The 22,863-nt window shown below is 36.5% G+C and overlaps 1 protein-coding gene across 1 annotated transcript in view; it reads left to right on the forward strand.

The window, feature by feature from the left end:
- ARHGAP21 (Rho GTPase activating protein 21) overlaps positions 1-22,863 on the forward strand; it is an 86,212-nt gene that overhangs the window by 36,465 nt on the left and 26,884 nt on the right. Inside the window, exons 6-8 of the mRNA XM_011991309.1 lie at positions 7,498-9,394; positions 19,713-19,871; positions 20,015-20,117. Of these exons, the coding sequence (XP_011846699.1) occupies positions 7,498-9,394; positions 19,713-19,871; positions 20,015-20,117 (2,159 nt within the window). The remainder of the gene's footprint in view (positions 1-7,497; positions 9,395-19,712; positions 19,872-20,014; positions 20,118-22,863) is intronic.

Raw genomic sequence — 22,863 nt, forward strand, 5'->3', positions numbered from 1 at the left:
CACACATATAAATATATACATATATTTCATTCAATAAAATAATACTTTATATATTTTACTTTACTTTGTATATGTATATATGTATATATACACATATATATACACACATACATATATAAATATATACACATATATATTTCATTCAATAAAATAATACTTTCCTTCCATTGATTTTGCAGTTCAGTAGAATAAAATAGAAAAACTCTTTAAGTAACATACTGACAACTAACAGATCTAGGAAATGGCAGTGGCCACTGAAGTATTTATTTTTAATTCTTTTTGGTGAATAATTGGATTTTTTTCTTATTACCTATAGCTAAATTCAAGAAAAGCAGGGAGCTTTATCCACTCTTTGTCATGGTAATAGAAATGGTATAGTAATGTTCTTCATTTGTAAGGCAGTAGTTTGAACTTAGCTCATCAAAGGCCCTAAATAATCTGTAAACATGTTTTACAAAAAAAATCACTAAAGCTGATCCTAAAGAGTCATTCACTGACATGTAAACTATAATGAAGTGAAACTCATGGGGATTAACCCCATGTTTTCAAGGCATGTAGATTTTATGTAGGAATGGCTTAGTACTGAAAACAATTACTCTTCTGAAGTACACAGTTCAGTTGGAATTGGGAGGCTCAGGAAGGCAGGTACAGTTAGCTGCAGTAATTTTCCTGGGCATGCAAAAGTGGTTGTAGAGTTCCTACCCTGACAATTCAGCATAGTGATCATGTAGCAGACATAACCACAGACCCGAATGGCTGTGAAAATCACTAGACTAGAAATAAATAGGGAATTCTTCTCTAGTGCTCTTCTTATAAAGAAGATGATGTATAATGGTAGCGAAGGATTTACCTGGCTTCCTCCTTGCAATCTGAAGGCTTGAAGACAGGATCAGCTTCCGAAACTGAACTGTTCTCTTATCTTCAGTAGACCCTTTCCTTGCCAAGGTGAAGGCACTGGTTGGATGGCTCTTGGAACAGTGCTCATTTCACAGAATGGCTGGCAAGGAAGCAATTAAATGCAGAATCGCCATGATATCCTGCAGTGTGTTTGATGAAGAGCAGCAAACCACTTCATGCAATGGAAGGAATAATTTTGTAATGATATGATTAATCGAAAAATAGGTTACTTAAAGAAAAATTAGTTTTTTTCTGTTACTCATTCATGTTCTAGAATAGTCCGTCTTGTTATATTTTATTTAAGTAAATCTAAAGTAAAAGTAAAATATAAAGTATCCCAGAAACAGAGAAAAACCAGTTTAGTAAATAACATGAGCATACAGATCTTCAAGGCTCAGCAGTAAAGAGTTCTGGTATACTGTAACATAAAATGTATTTTTAAAACATGGTATTTGAATTACCGTAATCATTAAGAAATAAAAGCACACGCCTTTAATCATAAAAGAAAACCCTACTTTTAAACCTATCCTTAATTCATATTTGAATGTAGTGTAATTCATTAAGAAATCAAAGGAGTATATAATTCTCTGTCTCTGACATATATTCCAGAGTTAAAATGTTCTTTAAGCAGTCTTCAGAAGTACTTATGCAGACCTTAAATTTGTTATTCAAACTATGTGCTTTTAAAGATGTATTTGTTCCCATGAGGTTGAAAATTTATCGTAAAGAAAAGCAATGGGTAATGTGAACATTTTTACAGCCACCGTAAACATCATTTGCCCATGGAAACACTTGTAGGTTGTATATGTTTGCCTGGGCAACAGGATTGGGTAGTGCATGGAGGTTTTTTCTCTTTTCCTGAAGTGATATACAGACCAAATTATTTTAGAAGCGTACTGCTTGCCTTTGAGAGGTGGCCTAGAAAATTTAATTTGGCTTAAAACTTGACTCATGTAAGGACAGGTATATGATTATAGGTTTCATAATTCGTGGATGACAATGACAGAATGTTGAAAACCGTGAAGTAAAATTAAGAATAATCATTTCTGTTTTTAAACTACTGCTAGTAATAGTCATCCTGTGCTTGGCAGCCTCATTTTCTAAACCAGCATATATTTTCTAGCTTAACAATATGAATAGTATTACATTCATTTTAATCATTTTGACAGTATTTTGTTGTAATATTTTAGACCCCAGTATCTTAGGCAGGTTCGTATTTATTGCAAAATAAAAAAGTTTTTTATTTTATTTTCAAAAACCAAAATGGTTTTGTTTCCTCATTAAATGTTACCTATGCATGAATGAAATAGCCACACCAATCCAGTCACCTAAACAGTGATCCTGACTCTCAGTCTATTTGGGCTGCTGCTGTAACAAAATACTTTAGACTGGATGGACTATAAACAAATTTATTTCTCACATTCTGAAGGCTCGGAAGCCCAAGGTCAAGGCTCAGGTAGACTAGGTGTCTGATGAGGGCCCATTTTCTCACAGATAGTACCTTTTCACTGTGTCTTCACTTGGTGGAAGGGCTGACACAGCTCTCTGTGGTCTCTTTTATAAGGTGACTAATTTCATACATGAGGTCTACCCTCATGACCCAATCATCTCCCAGAGGCTGCATCTCCTAACTCATTCACATTGGTGATTAGGTGTCAACGTACAAATTGGGGGAGGAGAACACACAAACATTCAGACCACAGCACTGACCAAAGAGAATACTTCCCTGAGTGAAATAGTGGTAGGAGAACTAGATCGGGGCATTCCTCTTGGTTCATCACCCAAGATATTTTGTTAAGCATTTGACTCCATTGACTCAAAAATTAAATTTTAAGTTAATCGGTTTTTGTAACTCTGGAGATTCTTGGGTATGTCGAATATTTGGCCATGACGTTTTAAACCTACTTTACGCTGTTCTATGTTAAACACAGCAAAGTTAAACAGCGTGTCTGGTATAATAAGGAAGAAAGCAAATGGTATAAGGATTTGAACTCGGGCAGGTCTGAGATGAAAGCCTGTACTCTAAATCACAGTCCTATACTGCTGTTGAGTGGAGATGAATTGTTTAGGTGGCTTTACCATAAGTCACCCTGTCAGTTGGTATCGGAACTGTTATTCTAACATGAACCTTGGGGTTCTGAGTCCAGTTTTCTTTTTTGCTGCTCTATGGATATGTGACATAAGTTGAAAAATGTAATTTAAACTAAGTATTTCTTGAGGTTTATTAGAATTACTTTTAAAATAAGCATTTCATGTGTTTTATAATCAGTATAATATCCTATTTAAGATTAGCCATTTGTCAAGTGTATATCTAGGTGGTCCGGCCTAGAGTAAGGGAAGCAAGAGTATGATTCTGGAGGGTTCTTTCATATTTTGCAAGTTAGCAGCAGTTTACTTTGTAATTTTTTTTAAATCTGTTTTTAAATAATTACAAGAATAGCATGTGCTGGTTGAAGATATTTGAAATAACGCAGAAAGGTATAATAAAAAGAAAGTCCTTCTCCATCTATACCATCCCCTTCTCCCATTCCCTACACTGGCATGGTTGGCATCTACCAACAAACATGAAGTTATTCTTGCTTTTATCATAGGTAATGGCATTAAATTAATAACCTGTTAAAGATGAATTGAAAGGCAGGAATTTTAATCTTACCACCTTTTTTATTCTTCAGGGTTTTTTTTTTTCCCCCTCTGTTTTGTTTACCATTTAATACACAGTATCATAGGTATGGTCATGGTGATTTTGATGTGACTGTAAAAAATGAACTAGAAGATTATTTTAGGATTATTTAGTTACTATTAGGCACTGTATATATAATCAAGATCCAGGCTGTTAAGTTGTATTTAACATACCCTTTAGAGTTCTAATTCCAAAGGAAGAATTCTTTGGGTCATCTTTCTTATTTCCTTCCTCTTCCTCTTCCCCCGCTTTTTTAGAGCTTTTTGTATCTAATAGGCAAAACAGGGCTGCCACTATTCTATTTTCATTAGAGAAGGCTTCAGTTTTAAAATACAAGCTATTTAAACTCCTATAAGGCGTAATACTTAAGTACAAGGGTAAAGAAAGCTCAAGAAGGAATGTGAAGTGATATACAAAAAAGCTGAATGGAAAAAATGGCTAAAAATGTTTTGTCATATTCTGTTGAATTCACAAGAGCTAGTCAACTGGGAAAAAATTAAATGTCTATTTCTATCAAAACACCTACATATATTGTAAAGTATCCATTTGGGCTTAAAACCTAACTAAAACTCAAAATTGTTAATACTGAATATGTAATTCTTATGACATTGGTTTCAAAAATAATATTCCTCCTCAAATTTGAATAAAGGACATATCTTTAAAACGTTAGTTCTACCCGGGCATGGTGGCTCACACCTGTAATCCTGGCACTTTGGGAGTCCGAGGCAGGTGGATCACTTGAGGTCAGGAGTTCGAGACCAACCTGGCCAACATGGTGAAACCCCACCTCCACTAAAAACACAAAAATTAGCTGGGCTTGGTGGCTCATGCCTGTAATCCCAGCTACTTGGGAGGCTGAGGCAGGAGAATCGCTTGAACCCGGGAGACACAGGTTGCAGTGAGCCAAGATTGCGCCACTGCACTCTAGCCTGGACAACAGAGTGAGACTCAGTCTCAAAAAAAAAAAAGAGTTTTAGAAGAGCATTTCTCAAGCAGATATTCTAATTATTTTTCCTCTGCGGAAAAAAATAGGTTCCCTAGTGAGTAAGTTTGTACTTTGAAGTTTCACAATGTACATTTTGTGAAAAATGTTCTTGAATGAATCCATATTTTATTATCTCAACCATATTGCTTACATTAGATAATAGTACTGCATGTGTGAGATGTTCACTATTCATGCATGTGTATGGATTTCAGGACCCCTTGCGATAACTCAGAAGCGGGGACCTGTGACTGTATTGCACACTATTTAGCATTTAGAATTGCCATACAGAAATATTAGAGATATCTGAAGTATGTAAAATATTCCCAAGTTTTAATAGTTCCAGCCATATACTTCTGTTACTGAACAATATTTCTTCCCAAATTTGATTAAAGGAGTTATTTTTAAAATACTAGTTCTAGAATAGCATTACACAAGTAGATATTCTAGTTTTGTTAAAACCTCTGGGAAAAAAATGGCCTCCATAGTGAATAAGTTTATATTTTCCCTTCGATTTTCACAATGTACGTTAATGTCATGGTGGTTTTGAGAAATCAAAAAGCTTGCCAAGTGACTCTACATCATTGACCGTGGGGACCTCCTCTCCCCCATCCTCCTTTCCAGGTGGTATATAATAAAATTACACAAGGACACTGTGGGAAATGCTGTTACCAGATAGCACAGTATTTTCTCATCCAGACACAATTTTCCTATTGCAGAAAAGTATTGGTATGGATTCTAATCAGCATGGAAAAGATAGACTTGGTGTGTCAATGCACATACCCAAACTGCATGTTTGGATTAACAGTATTCATGCCATAAAAATATTATGTAGACATGTTTTCTTTTATATGCCTAGCTTTAATTTCTCACTGCATTCTAGTCTGTGTTCTATAATGTTTATTATAGGTTAACAAGAATTATTCTGGAAGTAATATTTTTATGTGTATCCAGTAGTTATTTTTGCAAACTAATACAATAGTACAAAAGGCACAGTGTTGAAAGATCTTAATTTTTGAGTGAAACTTACTTAATAAAAGTCATTTTCCCCCTGAATCTTAGTGTAAAGGCAGCTGCAGTCTGCTGACAGCTTGTGGTTATGCTCTGATTTACTGGGGAAGGAGGAGGTTGTACTATTTTAAATGCATAATAGAGCATTCGTTTCGTCATCTGGAAGCAGAGATGGAAGAAGCTCGGGGGAAATGAGAGACATCACTGTTGCTCTTGTGGAGGGAAGCTTTGTAGCATGTTATCAGACAGCAGTGCATATTGAAGAAAATATTTGTTAGGAATGCATGTCACCAGATGTATTTTGCTTTCAAGAATGGTAGACACATCAAACAAGAATCAGATAAAAGCTTGAGAAAAAGATGTTCAGAAGAATACTGGAGTTATTCTTTATGCTTCACTGCCCTTTACCTCTCTTGGTACCTTCCAGAGAAACAAGTATAGATGTATTTTTAGCTTGCCGTTTCCAGCATCAATATGACAACATGATTTTGTCTTTATATCAGTAAGCAGCTTCTACTATGTTTTCCTATTTTCTGCTAGCTACAATTTACAAAGGATGTCACAGCACTGGTAAGAAATGCACAGTAGCCATTTCCTTGCTTTTTAAGTCATGTTTTGTAGAGATTTGTAATAAGCCAATCTATTAAAAACTGTTCAGTTTGCTTAGAGAAGTCCCTCTATCATGTTAATCTTACTAATTTGCAGAATGTGTTTGTGATAGATGGTTTTCCATCCTTATTTTTTATTTTTATGTTTGGTTTTTTTTTTTTTGTATCCTGTACATAACTGATGCTACAGTGTAATATTTACCTGCATCAGTGTATGTGTGTGTGAAAAAAAAATATATATATATTTCTTTTTTTTTTTAAGTATCTCACCCTCTTCCTGTCCCTACTACTTTGCTGTTATGTTTGTGGCTGCACTTGAGCTTTGCAAGCTGTCGAATGCAAAGACAAGATATGCTGATAGTCTTGAGTTAAGCTTGTTTTGATTAGGGGAAGATGTGTTACCACACCTGTCTCAGATGCTGAACATAGCCCCTGTGTTGCACTGATGAGCTCTGTTTTGTAAAGTCTCTATAGTTAATTTCTGTTATTCTTAAGGCTTTAAAAATATTGCTGAATAATTTTACAAATAGTTGATAAAAAACAATTTGACCTGCATGCCTGCCTGTTGGTAATAGAGAAATGTCTCCTCATAATAAGTAAAAGAGACCAAATAAATTTGTACGATATACTTTTGCATTAGCTTAAAATAAAAGTATAAATTATATACAGAACGATGAGTTACCTTTTTTCATATTTTTGTGCCTTTATTGTATGTGCTTTATTTCTTAAACTTGCATATTCTCTTACTTTAAATATTAAAATACTTAGCATGGCTGCTGATGGGCTTAGTTAGTCAAAATGGATTATTTTCAGGGACTCTATAATGGTTAATAGACAAGATGCTTCAAATAAATTAGATTTAATTTATGATAGTAGTAGTACTTAAAATGCATTTAAGATTTTTAATATTTTCACCTTTTCTCTGGCAAAATACATGAATCTTCCTTTACTGGGATTTATTTGGCAGCCATTTAACCTGTCGACTGCTGAAAAATCAGAAGGCTTGAATGGGGAGAATTTTAGAAGCAATATGGGTACATCTAATTGGTTGGGTAGAAATTTATGAGTTTCACATGTTTTGAGCAAAGAGGTGATTGTAATTTGTATGTGTTGCAGATTCTACAATGTATTTGATTTCTGAGAGACTAGCTTTTTCTAGATTTGTAGAGTACCCTTATGTTGTGTTTGCATGCATGCTATAGTGAATGTCACTCAGGAACGAGGTAGGGCATAGTCAGATAAAATAGTGAACTGTAAAAATGGAAATTATTATTCTTTTTGTGAATTTCCAGTGACACCTTTCTCTCATTTCTATACAGGCATATTCTCAAGATGCCTACCTGAAAGGCAACGAAGCTTATAGTGGCAATGCCCGCAATATACCTGAACCTCCACCAATCTGCTATCCCTGGCTGCCATCTGCCCCGTCAGCCATGGCACAGCCAGTTGAAATATCTCCTCCTGACTCATCATTGAGCAAACAGCAAACCAGTACACCAGTACTGACACAACCTGGCAGGGCCTATAGGATGGAAATACAAGTGCCTCCATCACCAACAGATGTTGCAAAATCAAACACAGCAGTGTGTGTTTGCAATGAAAGTGTAAGGACTGTCATTGTGCCTTCTGAGAAGGTTGTAGATTTGTTATCCAATAGAAACAACCATGCAGGTCCTTCACATAGAACTGAAGAAGTGAGGTATGGCGTGAATGAGCAGACCTCTTTAAAAACAGTGTCAAGAACCACATCACCACCATTATCAATTCCCACCACTCATCTAATTCATCAGACTGCAGGCTCCAGATCATTGGAACCTTCTGGAATTTTACTTAAATCTGGAAATTACAGTGGACATTCTGATGGAATCTCAAGCAGCAGATCTCAAGCTGTGGAGGCTCCCTCTGTATCTGTTAATCACTATTCGCCGAATTCCCATCAGCACATAGACTGGAAAAACTATAAAACTTACAAAGAGTATATTGATAACAGACGATTGCACATAGGTTGTCGGACAATACAAGAAAGATTAGATAGTTTAAGAGCAGCATCTCAAAGCACGACAGATTATAACCAGGTCGTCCCCAACCGCACTACTTTGCAGGGACGACGTCGAAGCACCTCTCATGATCGAGTGCCCCAGTCTGTTCAGATACGGCAACGCAGTGTGTCCCAAGAAAGACTGGAAGACTCTGTGCTAATGAAGTATTGTCCAAGAAGTGCATCTCAAGGAGCACTGACGTCTCCATCTGTTAGTTTTAGTAATCATAGAACTCGTTCATGGGATTATATTGAGGGACAGGATGAAACCTTAGAAAATGTCAGTTCTGGAACTCCAATACCTGATTCCAATGGAGAGAAAAAACAGACTTACAAGTGGAGTGGGTTTACTGAACAGGATGATAGACGAGGTATTTATGAAAGACCTAGGCAGCAAGAAATTCATAAATCTTTTCGAGGTTCCAATTTTACTGTGGCTCCAAGCGTTGTTAATTCTGATAACAGGCGATTGAGTGGTAGAGGAGTGGGATCTGTGTCACAGTTTAAAAAAATTCCACCAGATCTAAAAGCACTGCAGTCAAACAGAAATTTTCAGACTACTTGTGGAATGTCACTGCCTCGGGGTATTTCACCAGACAGGTCACCTCTTGTGAAAGTCCGAAGTAATTCTCTGAAAGCTCCTTCGACGCATGTCACAAAACCATCATTTAGCCAGAAATCATTTGTTTCTATCAAAGACCAAAGACCAGTAAATCACTTGCATCAGAATAGTCTGTTGAATCAGCAGACATGGGTAAGGACTGACAGCACCCCCGATCAGCAAGTGGAGACTGGGAAATCCCCCTCTTTATCTGGAGCCTCTGCCAAGCCTGCCACTCAATCGAGTGAAAACGCCAGTACTTCAGATTTAGAACTACCCATCAGTCAAAGGAATCAAGATTTAAGTTTACAAGAGGCTGAAATTGAGCAATCAGATACTTTAGATAATAAAGAAGCTGTCATCCTAAGGGAAAAACCTCCATCTGGACGCCAGACACCACAGCCTTTAAGGCATCAGTCTTACATCTTGGCAGTAAATGACCAGGAGACTGGGTCAGACACTACCTGCTGGCTGCCCAATGATGCACGTCGAGAGGTCCACATAAAAAGAATGGAGGAAAGAAAAGCCTCGAGTACCAGTCCGCCTGGCGATTCCTTGGCTTCCATCCCATTTATAGGTGAGCTTATTTAGAGTCATTGGCTAATATGCCAAATGTAGAAGAAATCTTTCCAGAAAAGTATTATTTCTAGTTCAGTAGGCGCAGAAATCTTAACAGTGTGATTTTAAAATGTTTGTAGGGAATCTCATAAGCTGTGCTTCAACCAGAGCTTTTATCCTCTTTAAAGGTTATTTCTAGTACCAATTTTCCTTTTTTTAAAAAAAAAAAAATTTCATGTACGTAGTACCCATTTCAAGTTTTTATTTTGATGAGACAAATTCCTGAGATTAAGGAAATCAGCAAAGCAAATTGTACCTAATTGTTGATTCATGTGAATCAAAAACCAAGTGGAACAGTTTTGATAATTAGTTACCAACCTTTCACGTAAACGGTGCTTTTACTTTCTAAAGCATATTTCTTTGTAAATTTAACGTGTACTGAGAGAAAAGACCTCTTCATTGTCAAGTTAGTTTGCCATACTATAAATCCTAGAATAGATTTAGAGAAGTTACTTAAATTATAAGCATGTGCCACAGTTGCTGGCACCCGTCCTGTTGAGTCTTCTGTCTGCTCCCTCCCACCCCAGATCTGTTCTCCATACAGCAGCCAGTGTGATGTTTTTATAAATGTCAATTAGATCACACCACTCCTCTGTGCAGAACCCTCTGTTTTCTTCCCATCCATCTCACCCAAAATAGCATGCAAAATCCTGTGGTCTGAAAGGCCCTCCATGGTCTGCCTCGCAGCTCCCTCTCTGATGGGGTCAGAGAGGTCCTGCCTCGTGGTCTCTTATCACAGTCTTCCATATGCATCCCATCTACAGCCTCGCCAGCCTCCTTGCTGTCAGGCGTGCCTTGCTACAGGGACAGGTACAGCTGGTTTCCAACCCTGGAACACATTCCACAGATAGTCACAAGCCTCTGACTTCCTCATAACATTTGGGTCTCTGCTCAAAGATCTTATCCAAGCAGCCTTTGTGACTCACCTATTTAAAACAGGTATCCCACGCACAGACACAGAAACTGACATTCTCTTCTTAAGCTTTTTTATTTATCTTCATATTACTGTTTCCACTTGACATTTTTTTGTTGTTGTTGTTGTTACATGTTTCTCAGTAGAACTAAAACATAAACTACATGAGAGCAGAAATTTTAAATCTTTGGTTCACTTTTGTGTCCCTAATGCCTAGAACACTGTGTGGCATAAAGAATGCACTCAGTAAGTATTTGTTGAGATAATGGCTGAAAGAATTTTGAAATGCTGGTTAAATGTATAGCAAAACAAGACAGTTCTCATCATAATGACTGTGCAGCTCTAAAACATCTGCTAACGGGTGATGACTTATGTCCTTAATATTATCTTCATTTTATAAGTGAGAAATTTAAGGAATAGAGAGGCTAAATAACTTCTTTAAAATCGCACAGTAAGTGATAGAGACAGGGTGTCTAGGTTTGCCTCATTCAGCCTCATCGCAGAGCACAGCTCCAGGGAGGGTGCTGTGTAGGTAGAATGCCTGTGAAGAGCGCCCCCTGGAGGCGCGCGATGCAGGGGCTTTTTTCCTTCTCTTTTTGCCACCAGCCAAGGCCCATACTTCTATTCCCCTGGTGCCCAGTGGGTTTATGAAAAGAGTTCTCCATCATTTTACAGTATAATATGCTTCTCTTTGAGTACCAGTTGAGTTTTTCTTTTCTATGGGAACATTTTTAAAGCTGTTGAGGACTGTTGTTTTTTTTCTATGGAAACATTTTTAAAGCTATCAATTGTAAAGCTATTGATAGCTTTAAAAATATTTAAGAAAACACTTAATTGGATAGGTGACACTAAAAGCTTTTTAAAAAAGTTCCACACAGCTTATGTGTTTTTATAAATAGGATATATTCAAGTTGTCAATGTTGTAGGGAATCCCAACCTAAATTGTACCCATATTCATATGTATACCCCTAAGGCCAAACTCAGCAAATAGTAGACTCCTGTCATAGATGGAATCTTATACATCATCTAGAATAGATATTTTATAGAAAGCAACTGATGGCGAATGATTGTTTTATGAGGTTTTAAAATGTAAAAAATCCTACAACCTGTAGCTGTGTTTCACTGGCCTGTGCGATCTTATCAGAACAGTGGCATCATATTTTCTTCCTGCATAATAACAACAATATAATTAGATTACACTGGAGTATTAAAAAAAAAGTGCTGGATATATCTGTTAATATTTCTTCCTAGTTATGAAGTATAGAAATAAAGAGTTAATTATGTTATTAAAGAGGGGACTTTGGCTAAAATAGAAAATAAAGATCTGTATAATTCTGTATACATATAGATTGATGAAAATAAATCATTTTATTTACTAAGAATAAAAGTACTCTCTAGTTCCTATCTTATTTGACTTTTGTCTCCCTCCCGCAACTGCTCACCTCCTGCTGTACGGCCCAGTTACTAATGGGCCATGGACCAGTACCAGTCTGCAGTGCAGGAGTTGGGGACCCCTCCTATATACTAAGGTTCTAGGAGGCATACAGGCATACAAAATGAATACATTTTGTTTTTAAATTTGAAATATTACTCATTAACAGTATTTTGTTTACTGTTCCCAACCCCCCCACACTTTATAAAGCTACATAGTAAGTCCTGAAAATAAATTTCAACTTCTTTTGTAAGTAAACACAAACCATAACAATGTGAGCTGTTCATGAGTAATCCTATGGTGAGTAGCAGATACTGCAGTGTGTTCTAAAATCCTGACTTCCTACACTTCTATGATTTATACTCCTCATTACTAGTAATACAAAAACACTGTGACTGTTAGCCACACCCAGGGTTTCATCTTCACTTTCTTTCTCCATGCTTTTGTCATATCTCTAAGACTACTCCGTCTTACCCCAACGTTGGCTGTGTGTGTGCTCAGTGAGGGTTAGCCTAGGTTAAATTGAATTTGATGGTCACAGCCTTATTGGCACTGCCATATCAAGATGATTTAGAAGTGTTAAGTTGGTTAACAAAAATGTTCCACCAGTAAATAATTTTATATGCTCTTTTATCTTTTCTTTGGTAGTACCATTAGTTTTTTGTTTGTTTTTGAGATGGAATTTCACTTTCATTGCCTGAACTGGAGTACAATGACACGCTCTCGGCTCACTGCAAGCTCCGCCTCCCAGGTTCAAGTGATTCTCCTGCCTCAGCCTCCCAAGTAGCTGGGATTACAGGCACGTGCCACTATGCCCAGCTAATTTTTTTTATTTTTAGTAGAAACAGGGTTTCACCATGTTAGCCAGGTTGGTCTCAAACTCCTGACCTCAGGTGGTCCGCCCGCCTTAGCCTCCCAAAGTGCTGGGATTACAGGCATGAGCTACCACACTAGCCACATTAGCTTTTATTCTGAAACACTTTAAATTTCTTTGTAGCACACTTTATAGATTGCTGTGCTTATTTATTTAAGGAAATATGTTTTTTTAAACCTAGCTCTTTTTTTTTTTGTTTGTTTTTTTGGGATGAACTCTCACTCTGTCACCCAGCCTGGAGTGCAGTGGCATGATCTTGGCTCACTGCAACCTCTGCCTTCCACATTCAAGCGATTCCCCCACCTCAGTCTCCCAAGTAGCTGGGATTACGGGCGTGTGCCACCACACCCGGCTAATTTTTGTATTTTTAGTAGAAACGGGGTTTCACCATGTTGACCAAGCTGGTGTCGAACTCCTGATCTCAGGTGATCCGCCTGCCTCAGCCTCCCAAAGTGCTGGGATTACAGGCATGAGCCACTGTGCCCTCCCAAAACCTAGCTCTTACCAACTGTGAAATTGTTTCACTAAAATAGACTTTGGAGCCTTTTCACCTAGTTCCTTTAATGTTGAAAATAGAGCCAAATCTCAGAAGCCCTCTAACAAATGCCTGGTTTATAAAAACCTAAAAATATTTTATATGTTTACATAAATTAAATAGGTAATTCTGCCCCTTTAGTGGATTTGTAACTGTTGGCCATTTGAACTGGAATTGGCCCTTCTCACCATCCAAGTCCAACTTCTTTGTTTTATAGGTGGTGAATGTAATATCCAAAAAAGTTAAGTGGCTTTTGCAAAGTCAAACACACCAGGTCTCTTGATTTCCCTACTCAGTCATCCACATTTCTACTCTCTCGCTGCTTTTCTGTGTACTAGAATTGAGAATAATTTTCAAGATAGATTAGTGAAATTGGTGACCTGATATTTATTAAATTTCTAAGTAAATGTTGAATTTGTTGAAATCGTTGCAGCATGTCAGCTGGCAAGCTGGATCATTTTTCATACACACATGCTTGTGCATGGGCCCGTGGACACACACCCTCACCCCCAGATCTTAAAGGTTTAGTTATCTTTGGTCTATGGGACTGCAAAACTTCAGCCAAGTAATTGTAACCTGTTAACCGTGGCAAATCTAGATGTGATCCTTGCACTTGCCCTTTGTAAATTTAGAGCCATTGCTCTGCTCACTGGTGCCTGCTTTCTTGTAGACGAGCTGCCCATATCACACATATCCCTGCTTTTGCTCTGATTTTGTCACCTCCCTTTCAAATACCTACTTCACAGTAGTTCCTCTTGGATTTATAACTCCACTCCCTCATCGTCAGCACTGACTGCCATCTTGCTATGGCAAACATGAATAGGGAATTTATTCAAAATACTCCCCTTCCTAACCACTGTAAAATCATTTCTATCTAATAGGGAGATACAGCATTGACCTTTTGGTTATTAAGATAGCCACATCCCAAATGACTTTCAAAAAGCCAAATGTTAATTTAAATCCATGTTCACAGAACTGACCGTTAAAGAAACTTGGTCTTAATTAGAAAACTGAATTCAAGTTATGATAATGAGCTTAATTATTATAAAAATTGGGACTATTTGAACTAGGTGATGGGTACCCCTTACCAGTTCATATAAAACAAGACTTATTGCTTCAAAAATTTTATTTATAATTAGTGAAAAATGTTTAGTGAGCCTCAAGGTCTGTTGCTGGGTCAAAGATGAGAAGGCCATGTGAATATATTGGCATCATTTTTAAACATTCTTTCTCCAGGCCTTTTAAATATAATGTAAATGGAGTTCCAGCTCCAGCATGCCATTTTTATCAGCTCTTTTACCTGATGTTCAGTAAGTGGTATTAATGGGGCTAATTTAAATTTGCCTAAGGAGTTCAATTTTTCAGGATGTCTTTATTTCATTGGGCTTAACTCTGATTTTAAAAAAAAATACCAAAAAAGTGGCATTACCAAAGATTAATATGTTGTTACTTGAAAGAAGGAGCTTATGCTTGACTGTTAATAAGATGATTTAACTTTAGCCATTCACCTCCTTTGATTTAAATTGAGTGTATGTCTCAGAAGGCAAGTAAAAAGAAAGGATATTTGTCACATCTGAATTAATTAATTAATTTATTTATTTATTTATTTTTGAAACAGAGTCTCGTTCTGTTGCCCAGGCTGGAGTGCAGCGGTGTGATCTCGGCTCACTGCAAGCTCTACCTCCCGGCTTCACGCCATTCTCCTACCTCAGCCTCCCAAGTAGCTGGGACTACAGGCGCCCGCCACCACGCCTGGCTAATTTTTTGTATTTTTAGTAGAGACGGGGTTTCACTGTGTTAGCCAGGGTGGTCCCGATCTCCTGACCTCGTGATCCACCCGCCTGGGCCTCCCAAAGTGCTGGGATTACAGGCGTGAGCCACTGCACCCGGCCTGAATTTATTTTTAAGACACAGGATCCATTAGCTGTATTTCCTCTCCTTTTCCCTAAGGATGAGGAAAAATCAAGATTTTAAGTGTATTTTGCTTGAGGTATGTCCCTTCTGGTAGGAGTTGGAACAGAGACAGTTTATTCAATTTCCATATTTTAGTAAAAAAGATATATACATGCTGTTGCTATTTTGGAACCGCATATATAATTTCAGGTTAGTTGCCATTTCTTTCAACTTATACAAATTTACCCCTGTCTTTGCAATATACAGTTTACTCTGTCATTAAAATAAGTAATAGTGTTAATATTCCTTAAATTATTATGCTGTAATTTGGGGAGAGGGTAGGAATACTACTTTGTAGCAGAGGTGAAATAAAATAGCAGAATTATGTCAGGGAACTGATTATTCTGCCATGGTCTATGCTGAAAATTCTGATAATTTCACCGAGTTACATACAACTCTTGTCAACTATAATTATAAAATATAAAGTACATTAATTATATGCTTCCTTGTAATTATGATAAGCTGTGAGGAACATTCCTCATAACTCAGCTCATCTTAGAAGGGACTTTTTTTTTGCTCTGTGCCCTAACCTGTACCAGTGGACACTGGGTGTTCTGAGAAGACATGCACATTTGTCAGGGTGGTAGAAACGCATTGCCCTCCACATTTATGTTCATCATAATTCTCTTGGTTCCAGGGACAGGGCAATTATTTCAAATTAGCTCATGCCAAGAAGTAACGTTAGCTCACAGAGAAGAACTTCTGTGGTAGACCTGGTTCCATGCATGGCTGGATCTAAATACCCAAGTGATGACATCAAGAGTGAGGTTTTTTTTCCTTTTCTTTTTTGACATGGAGTCTCACTCTGTTGCCCAGGTTGGAGTGCAGTGGCACAATCTCAGTTCATTAAGCCTCCACCTCCCAGGTTCAAGCGTTTCTCTTGCCTCAGCCTCCTGAGCAGCTGGAATTACCAGCGTGCGCCACCATGCCTGGCTAATTTTTGTATTTTTAGTAGAGATGGAGCTTCACCATGTTGGCCACGCTAGTCTCGAACTCCTGACCTCAAGTGATCCTCCCGTCTTGGCCTCCCAAAGTGCTGGGATTACAGGCATGAGCCACCACTGTGAGTCTTTTTGTTTTGCTTTCTTCATTCTCAGATGATTTTTCTCCACATAGTAGAAAAGGTGGCCATTGGTGACAACTCAACAGTTTACTGATTTCTATAGTTGCTATTCAAGGAAAAGAAGAGAAAGCCTATAGTTTTCTCACTGCCCATGTATTGAATCCTGGAGATACTATTAATATCAGGGGCCCTGACTGCGTGGTTCTCACCCCTTGGCCAATCTCTGTGGATTGAGAGGGATAGGCCTAGATCATGCCCACCCACAGGAGGGCCAGCCACTCCTGTGAAATCCTGTTGAATCTCTGGGATAGACAGGCATAGATACACTCTCTGTAGTTATCTTGAAGAATACGAAGAGGATCAAATAGGATGAGAACATCTTAAAGTGAAAATACTTGTCAGTTTATGAGATGAAAAGACAGTTATAAATCACTGTTTCATCTTGCTTTTATTTGATCATTTCAGTAATAGGTTTTTACAAGTATTTTTTACATTTTTATGAGGCTTTTGTATTTCTTCCATGAGTTGTGTTTTCATGTGTTTTGTTCTTTCCGCTGTGATTTTGGTGGTTCTTACTTATAAGAGCTCTTCATATAGGAGGACTGCTCTTCTTTCATGCTTTGATATCTGAAAAATGATTATGTAACAGTTATGCATGAAGTTTTACAATATGAAATCTTTAAGATGTTTTTTCTAAAATACTGATAAGCAATAAACAGTGAAAGTTTCCTATTCAGATATGAATATTATCAATAGAAACATAATTTGAAATATTTTCCATTTGGAAAAAATCCAAATGAATAATGGAGTAGATATTATCTGTGAGGATTATTTACTTTTGGAAAACATTGTTTTCCAAAGCAAAATTTTGGGATATATAGGCCTGTATTTTTTTACATGTTAAGAAACAGTAACCATATTGAATTTTGATGTGTAGCAACTTATGTATCCTTCACCATTCTTTTTATTAAAAAGAGCTCTGGGTCTTTTAGTGAAGAAAGTAAATGAAGATCTCAGTTTTTTTTTGTTTTTTTTTGTTTTTTTGTTTTGAGACAGAGTCCTGCTCTGTCGTCCAGGCTGGAGTGCAGTAGCATGATCTCAGCTCACTGCAACTCCGCCTCCCAGGTTCAAGTGATTCTCCTGCCTCGGCTTCCCAAGTAGCTGGGACTACAGGCACGCACCACCATGCCCGGCTAATTTTTGTATTTTTAGTAGAGACAGGGTTTTGCCATGTTGGCCAGGCTGGTCTGGAACTCCTGACCTCAGGTGATCCACCCGTCTTGGCCTCCCAAAGGGCTGAGATTACAGGCGTGAGCCACCGCACCCGGCCAAGACTTCATTTCTTAAGTCAGTTCTTTGATTATATAATTTAGTTTAACACGAATGTTTATGCCACTTAATAACAAATCTGTAACCCCAGTAGTTCATAAATACGTTTTGAATGCATTAATGTCTTAATGTAGTATGTGGTATGCCTAGGATAAAGATGATTGGTTTTCATCTAACAGAATATTTTATTTAAAAATTTAGAAGTCATTTGAAAGTGTGACATCATGATGCTTTTGAATATGTTTGTATATGAGATGAAAAATTTTTGTTTTCCCTTTGGTCAACTAATGTCTATTTTTCTACATTGGAAAATAAGATAAATTGAAATTGTTTTTACGTAATCTGCATATTGGTAATAATTAAAGTGTATGTGAAAATTAGAGTTTTTGAATTTGGATTATTCCTAACACAGTATTTTTAAACCGGTAGAAAAGTTTTTATATTTTCAAAGGGAATAAAGGATGGGATTAGTATAGTCTGTAAATGTGAGGTAATATAATTGTGTTTACTTTAAAAGTATGTTTAGCTTTTCCTTTTCTCCTTTTAACATACCAGTAAAAGGCATTTATTATAAAGAATGCAACAATACTGAAATGAGTAAGCCCAATGTTAGTCTCTTCTCCCACGCCTTCTCCATTCAGTCCAACTTTAGAACAGGTGAGTATCTATCCTCCCACCTATTTTTGCAGACATATCTAAAACTGATTATTTTAATCCAGTGTGTTTCAGAAATTTTCTCCAAAGTATAGTAAGTCGGAAGGGATTGAATGAATACCATCAGGAAATCCAGGGACACAAAATTTGAAAATTGTATTTAATGCTTTGCAATAATGCTTAATCCATGTACAATTTGAATTTCACGTTCATTACTTTTGCAAGGCATAAAATCATTCTCCTCAAAGATTTATCCCAGTATAAAGATTTATTAATTCTGCATGAGTCAGATACTTTTTGAAGAATACAGTATATTCCTGTTCATATCAGTATTCATTAATCTATAACAGAATTATGGATCAGCAGACTCTATAAAACCAGCCTGCTTTATATCATGTATTGTTTAAAGAAACTTTATTACATGTGCTAATTTAAATATCAAAATCAGTTTTAAATACAAGTTTTAGTGAAATTAAATTGTTATCCTCACTGAATTTTTAAAACTTCAGTTATCTTCTTGATTTTGGAAAAAGAATTACTGTATTCTTACTGACATGATATAAACTGTCATTTACTTAGTAAAAAGTGGTACATAGAGAAATTTCCAAAATGTCTTCTCTTGCTAAAATGTAAAGAGCTGCTTTTAAAGAAAGTTGTAAAAATAGAAAATAAGCTAAACTTAGTTAGAATTTACTGATTTTGGCCATAAGATGGAAATGTTTTATTTTTGTAACATTATCGGTCTTTTTGAGTAAAATCCTGATAATATGGTACAGCATTCTTAGAATTTAGTCAAAATTAACATAGCTGGACCTTTTAAATCAAGGCATCAAAACCCTGGTTTATCATTGTAGTACATTCTTTAACAGGTTTTATTCTGGGGCGTTTAATTTTAAGGATTATAGTTCTAGCATCCTATTGAATTACATTTCTTGGCCTCAAGTATTAGAATTTAAATCATTGATGTTTTTATAAGAGTAAGAATTTTGTACAAATGTCTCTGGAAACTTATTTTGGAAGCTAGAGACTGGACTTTGTCTTTCTACAGAAATTGAGATACACTTGTGTGGGGATGAGGGGGGAGATACGGTTTTAGGAATTAATGCTTTGAAAACTGAGCCTCAACCAATCACCTTGCTTAATTTCCTGAAGTGATAATCTGTGATACATTTAAAATTTGAAAAGTAATTCTTTTGGGTGGTATATGATTATTGCTCTGGTTTGATAGGTTTAGGTTCGAGGTACCTATAAACTTTAGTACCTTGACAATTAGTTAGTGAAGGCATTAATTGGTTGGCAGAGCAGCTCATTTAATTTCTTATACCATATTCTCAGAATTATTTAGAATTACTAGAGTAATAACTGTAAATCAATTTTTAGCAGACTGAATAGGTCATTTAGTGATGTGCTTTGGTGGTGAAGTGTTAAAATCTTTATCTGACCCCCTTAATAATGTTACTGACTATGAGTTTTATTAATAACAATTAGGTCATTGAACATTCTGATTTTCCTTTTTTCTTACAGATGAACCAACTAGCCCTAGCATTGATCATGATATTGCACATATCCCTGCTTCTGCTGTTATATCAGCCTCTACCTCTCAGGTCCCCTCCATAGCAACAGTTCCTCCCAGCCTCACAACTTCAGCTCCCATAATTCGCCGTCAGCTCTCACATGACCACGGTACGTCTAAAGGGTGGTTTTGTAAACCATATCTCATGCTCTGTTTTCCGCTTAGAACAGTATGATAAACTGATCTTTCCACCATTAAAAGAATCTGGGAACCACTTGTGAATGTCTAAATACTGAATTTTAATTAATTACAGAATCTGTTGGCCCTCCTAGCCTGGATGCTCAGCCCAACTCAAAGACAGAAAGATCAAAATCATATGATGAGGGTCTGGATGATTACAGAGAAGATGCAAAATTGTAAGTCTCAGGTGTATTATTTTAAATATTTGCATGTGGATGGGTATTCAGCATGACCTGGACATATAAGTTCAGAATTGAATGATGGTCTTATGTTTTCTAACTTTGACATTAGAAATGCAAATAAAGTTGTTAATGGTAACATTAAATTGAATTTTAAAAATCAATAACACACAAACATGGTAGAAAAATGTTAAATACTCTCACCCTAAAAACTGCAGCCATTCAGTACTATTCAGACATAATATGTTACTGTTTTCTTTTGTGTAATTCTAGAGCTATTCTGTACATAAAATCATATGTACACTACCTAAATATGCATATATGTGTATTCTAATTATTTTTACAAACAAATGACACATGATATAGACACTGATCTTAGAGATCATTAAATGCATATAGTCCTGGCTCATGCTGTTTCATGATTTTTTAATTTTCCATTGAGTAGTTTATACCATGATATACTTAACCAATACTCTGTATTAATAGACATTTATAGTGATCAAATCTTATGCTATCACAAATACTTTATTGACATAGTGCAGTTAGCACATGTGTGAATAAATACAATTGAAAACAGGATTTTTACATCAAAGGTATATTTTTATTTATTTTAAAAATTTATTTATTTTTGAGACAGTTTTGCTCTTGTTGCCCAGGCTGGAGTGCCATGGCGCGATCTCGGCTCACTGCAGCCTCCACCTCCCGGGTTCAAGCGATTCTCCTGCGTCAGCTTCCTAAGTAGCTGGGATTATAGACATGCACCACCACGCCCGGCTAAGTTTGTATTTTTAGTAGAGACGGGGTTTCACCATGTTGGTCAGGCTGGTCTGGAACTCCTGACCTCAGGTGATCGACCCACCTCGGCCTCCCACAGTGCTGGGATTACAGGCATGAGCCACCGTGCCCGGCCATATTTTTAATTTTAGTATCTATTGTTAATAGCTCTCCATAAAAATTATACCGAACCACATTCCCACCAGCAATATACAAAAGCCTCTACTGTTATATTCTAACACAGTGTTTTGTTTAGACTTTGATACATATCTTTTTAATTATCATAATAGCATTTTGCAGTTTTAATTTGACGCTTTCTTATCAGTTGAACACCATTTCATATATTTAAGATATATTTTTCTGTGAACTGATTTTTTATATTTTTTGACTATTTTCTATGGATTCTTCTGACTTCTGCATCCTTTTTATATAAAGGAAGCTAACATTTTTCTGTGATGTGTTGTTGCAAGTCTTTCCTAATTCAATATTTTTCATTTTTTTTAAACCATGCAAAAATATATGAAATTTTTTCTGTGGCTAAATTTAGGAAATATTTTTGTGGCCTTTGAATTTTGAGTCGTATTGTATCGAAAAATTCTGTCTCTACTCCAGAATTATAACAAAAGTTATGTTTACTTATTTTTTTATTTTTTTGTAAACTCACAACTTTGACTCACCTGGAATTAATGTATTCTAATTAGTGAGATAGACTTTACATTTTCTAATATCTCTGTTGTCCCAAAAGCACCTGTTGAATGTCATCCTTTTCCCACCAGTACATTATCTTTATTATATACTAAGTCATATGTATTTAATTTTATTTTGGGGCTCTATTCAGTTGATTTATCTGTATATTAATGTGTAACAGGTTCTATTAATTATGGTAGTTTTGTGATGTCTTTCTTATCTGGTAAGACTATTATCCATCATTATTTTATGTTTTTTCAGAATTCTCCTGGCTATTTTTATTTTAGTATTTGAACCTTAAATTCAGATTTTCTAGTTCTTGAATTCTTATGTACATTTTCATTGATACAATGATTAATTTATAAATTAACTTGGGGAATACTGACATATATGATATTGAACCTTGTGTTAAAGAGCTATTTGTCTTTTTTATTTTTGCATATAGTCCTCTGAGGGTTCCATTTGGTTATTCTTTATATTCCAATAAAATTAGTTCTTTCTGGACCAGCTACTTCAGGGAGGTTTGTGTGTGGCTAGCAGGGCTTGCTTCCAGGCTAGCAGGAATTTTCCTAAAGATACAGGGTTGGATTTGTGAGCTATTTTAGCTTTTATTTCTTCCTCATTATAAGATATCAAAAACTGCCGTTATTTCAGAGTCTACCACAGCCTACACCAGCTACACACTGTTTCCTGCAGTGATGGCAGGACTGTATGTTTCCTCATTCTCCTCTGATACTCTGTGGTAACAAACGAGGCTCCTGTCACCAGCTTCAGCACGCTATTTTCCATTGTTCCAAACAATGGATGGTTGGTTTCAATCTCTCAGAAATCAGTGTACTGCAGTTTTGAGATCTGCAAGTAACGGTGCCCTCTTCTTTCTTCCTGTATCCATTGTTTACTTCACTGCAGTTAGCCACCTTTTTTTGTTTGTATAGGGTAGTTCAGAGTTACAGTGTCTTCTGATATGGTTGAAGATTGAGTTTGCATATCTGTTTCTGATTACATTGTTGTTTGTGGCGTGGTGGGGGCGTTTCTGAGAGGAGAGAACAGTGACACCTCTAGTAACATCTTCAAGAAACTCTAAGTTTCTTAAATGAATTTTGAGTTTAAAAAAGTTTATTGTCCCTTAATAAAAGTTAAATTATTTTCGATTACTTTAACATGAACCTGTCTCCTGAAGCACTGAGCCTTTTCAGTGGCAACAGTTGTCCTCCTTTTTGAAAGCAGTCAGAATGTGGTTGAAGTAGAAGAGTGAAGGGCCGGGACTGTCCCTAACTGCGCC

This window comes from Mandrillus leucophaeus, unplaced genomic scaffold (genome assembly GCF_000951045.1).
Source record: "Mandrillus leucophaeus isolate KB7577 unplaced genomic scaffold, Mleu.le_1.0 Scaffold394, whole genome shotgun sequence".
In the NCBI taxonomy this organism is placed as follows: domain Eukaryota; kingdom Metazoa; phylum Chordata; class Mammalia; order Primates; family Cercopithecidae; genus Mandrillus; species Mandrillus leucophaeus.